The 3744-nt window shown below is 49.6% G+C and overlaps 1 protein-coding gene across 1 annotated transcript; it reads right to left on the reverse strand.

Annotated features, from left to right (window-relative positions):
• Positions 1–586: 586 nt before the first annotated feature.
• LOC139054540 (putative nuclease HARBI1) lies at positions 587–3190 on the reverse strand. The gene is made up of 3 exons (XM_070531643.1): positions 2921–3190; positions 2325–2460; positions 587–801 (listed from the first exon to the last, which is right to left on the reverse strand). The coding sequence occupies exons 1-3, from the start codon at positions 3188–3190 to the stop codon at positions 587–589; spliced, it is 621 nt and encodes a 206-aa protein (XP_070387744.1).
• Positions 3191–3744: the final 554 nt, after the last annotated feature.

Raw genomic sequence — 3744 nt, forward strand, 5'->3', positions numbered from 1 at the left:
TTATGACCACATGAAATCTACTAATGGACATGTTCTCCGCAGTGTGGGCCTTATGCATTTTTAGTGTAGTCTTGTCACCAATCAGGCAAAACTTTAGGGAGGGGCTGTTTTCACACTTGTTACAATGAATAAATTGAGCAAGACAGTTCACCTGGCAAGCACATGGGAGGTGTGCCTCATGGAAGAGTATGTGTCTCCAGCTCCTAGTGGTGGCCAATGGATTGGCGCAGGCGACGCCGTACCATTTGCAGGTAGGCAGTGTGTGGTGCCTGTCGTCCCCTGAAAAGGTTGACCACAAGGTTCCGTTGCAGTCTTCCTCTCAAGAGCAAGTCGTGTGGTGGTGGTGGGCGCCTTGATTCCTGTGGCAACTCTCCACTCGTGCTCTCGTGGGGCTGCAGTACGACTTGTACAACATCGTCGTCGTCATCATGATCATCAACAACACATGGCTTGCCTGCCTCCAACGCAATGTTGTGCAGAGCTGCACAGGCTGCCACTATCACAGCTGCTTTCTCAGGGCTGTAGAGTAGGGTCCGGTACCGTTGAAGGCATCGAAACCTGCTCTTGAGTAGCCCAATACACCTTTCTACAACATTCCGCATGGAGGCATGCGCCCTGTTGTACCGCCCCTCTGGTGTGTCTGTAGCTGGGTGTCCTGGGACAGGCGCTGGAATTGGACAGGCCAGGCGCTGGAGGCCAGGCGATGGACAGGCGCTGGACAGGCCAGGCGAGGCGCTGGACAGGCCAGGCGCTGGAGGCCAGGCGATGGACAGGCGCTGGACAGGGGATAGCCCGAGTCTCCTGCAAGATGAAAATGTGACAGGTGCTGTCATTTAGTACCAGAAACTAATGCCTTATAAGCATACTGTGTGTGGGACAAATAGAGTCGTCGGGCACAAATGTTTGGACATCATGCCATGGTCATACCAAGAATATTTCATTTAGACATTGTAGTGCTGACACATCACTGGTCCTCCAAGAGAGTAGATTTTCCAGTTTGTTTTTGAGAGAAGTAACTGTCCCAGTATGTTTAAATTATATTTGAACCTATCATGTGCACAGTTATGTACAGCATGCATTGTATACATACTGACACAGCCTGCCTCAAAACTTCAACTTACTTTAATGTGTCACTTATGCCTGGCAGAGGGCATAGGGAAAGGAGAAACACACTGCACTTCCACGTGTACACTAAGTGTGCACACAATGTATATGATCTATGTGAGACATTGCATCCACCATGCAGTGTCTACTGGGAACATAATGTTCTTTTTTGGAAACTGAAAAAGGCACCGATACGTGCATATGAGGAATGCACCCAATATGTGCCCTTAATGTCCTCACAGACATGAAACATGTCCGTTTTGTCTCCTACCTGACACCATGTACATAGACTACACTTTCTGAGACAAAATAATCAGCGCTGCAAGCCATACATTCTCTCTCATGACGCCAGTATTACTTTTACATGCTCGAATTAGACATCCTACAAATATTTGATCTTGTTCTAAGGAAACGTCACTTAATTACCTTCATATGAGTACCTTGCCACTGTGGCTTGGCCGGCAATGAGCTATATGATGTGCAAGCAAGAACTCTAAAGCTGTCGCCATAAAGTTTCCATGCTGTCAAAGCAATGCAAGTCAGTTGGCTGTGCTCACGTCAGTTGTTACACCACATTAATGCTGTCAATTAATGCTTGTAAATGGGCCCAAATAAAAATGAAATGAAATAAAATAGGCTCGACCAGATTATCGGTCGGTACAGGCACCAGCGGGAAATAGACTCTGGCAGGACTTTTCGTTTGGGCGTCGCCTTCACTCAATTCTGCGCACAGTTGATCGGCGGTGTGGAACGCCCAACTGTGAACGCAGCGAAGCGTCTCAGACGACATGTGTCTTGCGACTATGTGCTCTATGCACCACAGCAGAAGACACTGGCAGGCAAACATTGTCTGAAAGTATGACTTTGTCCGCAATGTGTGATCATACAGAATCATCAACAGCTGCGAGGGCTGCTCTGGACTGTTTGAAGATCATTGGACTATACGCAAGGCATTAAGAAAGCCACTGTGTTAGGGCATGTATGCACTCCTTCTTCCTGCACTCATCATCTTTCATCACTGTTGTCTGTCCCCTTTCCTTTTTCCACTGTGCACAGCAGCAGGCTTGAGCATGCTAGTCCAGGCCGACCTCTATGCCTTTCTAATAAATTACATATCTATCTCATGCACATGCAAGCCAAGCCTGCAGGATCGACTACAGTTGCATGTTGCGTTGTTGTTGATGTCAAAATATCTGAGTCTCTGGATGGGCAGTACTTACCAAGCACGATTTCTCCAGGTCTCAGGACAGTTTCAAGGCGGCTGCGCAGCGGGGTGTGCCGCCAGACAAAGGAGTCGTGGCATGACCCCCTGAAACGGGGGTCGATGTCCAAGATCTTCATGTCGCCATCACACACCTTCAGTGCCATATGTGAAGGAAAGTGGTGAAAAAGAAAGAACTCTGATAAAGTATTGCAAATCACGCAATGAATCTACCTGCGCCGCGATACTAACTGAAAAACCTAAGTGAAATAAATTGTTGCGGCAGTTTGTTACAATATAACATGCCCATCTAGAGTATGCAATCAGCTGCCTCAATCAAAGCTACTCACAACGGAAGGAAGACCAAAACAGCCTTACCGAAAAACAAACAACAGAAAACATGCACTTTGAAACGTAGCGCACATCACGTGACGCCTTCAATAAAAATTGCACTGAGAACACAAATGGACACTGGCAAAAAACAGTACATTTTCCTAGTCTACACACTGACATGTTCGTAGCTGTCTACATACATAAATAGCCGTGCTAGATGCCAAGGCTGGCCGGTTTGAGAAATTAAACGGGTAAGAAATGGTAAACACAATGAGTACTTACGACCATGGTGTTGGGCGCATAGTACCCTTTTCGGATCATGAAGCTCTGGGTCTCCCCTGGGTTGAGCCATTTCGGTTGTTGGATGACGATCAGCGCGCCATCCACGCAGGCGACAACACCCGGAATTCGCCCTCTGCTAGCGAACGTCGCCTGGGCGCTGGCTTTGGCAGCCGAGGTCATAGGAAAGCTGACCCATCCTTTCTGCTGGCCAACGACAGTGATAGCAAGAGCAACTTCGTGAATCGGGTCGCTTACAGAGGACTGGGCCATCCCGATGAACACTTCGGCACCCACACAATTCTGGAAGCTGCCGGTGGCAAGAAAACGGAGCGCACAGAGGACTTTCTGTGGAGAAGCCACTAGATCGGTGGCACCCTACAAGTCTCCTCCAGTTCGCCGCACAGCCATCGGACGGTTCGCTTCGAAAGACGATAGTGACGCCGAAACCCCTCCTCTGTGAGCTTCGAAAACGCGTTTCACACCTCCAGTCGTTGGCGGGACCGGGAGAGCAACCCGAGGCAAAGGACGAGAGGCGCCGCCATGTTTGACGTACGTTAGAGATAACCAACGCGCGCGCGCGCACCGCCCGCGAGTCCCCGAGGCGGCATGGCCGGCGCGCGCGGCAAGAGTCGCAAGCCAACAGCCAAGCCACACTAGCGGAACCCAAAGCGGACTACCCCTTCGCCGGTTCCTACGACCGGTTCGCTTTGAAGATGGTTGACATATGCGTGACCCAGTCATAAATTGCGGTACTGCCCCGCTGCCTCTGACGACCTGTGATGTAACCAAAATTTTGTCAAAGGAAAGGTCAAAGGAACGGTTCC

The sequence above is a fragment of the Dermacentor albipictus genome, chromosome 1, assembly GCF_038994185.2.
Source record: "Dermacentor albipictus isolate Rhodes 1998 colony chromosome 1, USDA_Dalb.pri_finalv2, whole genome shotgun sequence".
In the NCBI taxonomy this organism is placed as follows: domain Eukaryota; kingdom Metazoa; phylum Arthropoda; class Arachnida; order Ixodida; family Ixodidae; genus Dermacentor; species Dermacentor albipictus.

What these genes read in the sequence shown, in the direction of transcription:
- LOC139054540 (XM_070531643.1), bottom strand. Translation starts at nt 3,190, where the DNA reads ATGGCCCAGTCCTCTGTAAGCGACCCGATTCACGAAGTTGCTCTTGCT. An exon ending in ATGCGCCCAACACCATGGTC is followed by an intron (nt 2,461 to 2,920) that starts GTAAGTACTCAT and finishes ATGGCACTGAAG; the next exon opens with GTGTGTGATGGCGACATGAA. An exon ending in ACCTGGAGAAATCGTGCTTG is followed by an intron (nt 802 to 2,324) that starts GTAAGTACTGCC and finishes TTCATCTTGCAG; the next exon opens with GAGACTCGGGCTATCCCCTG.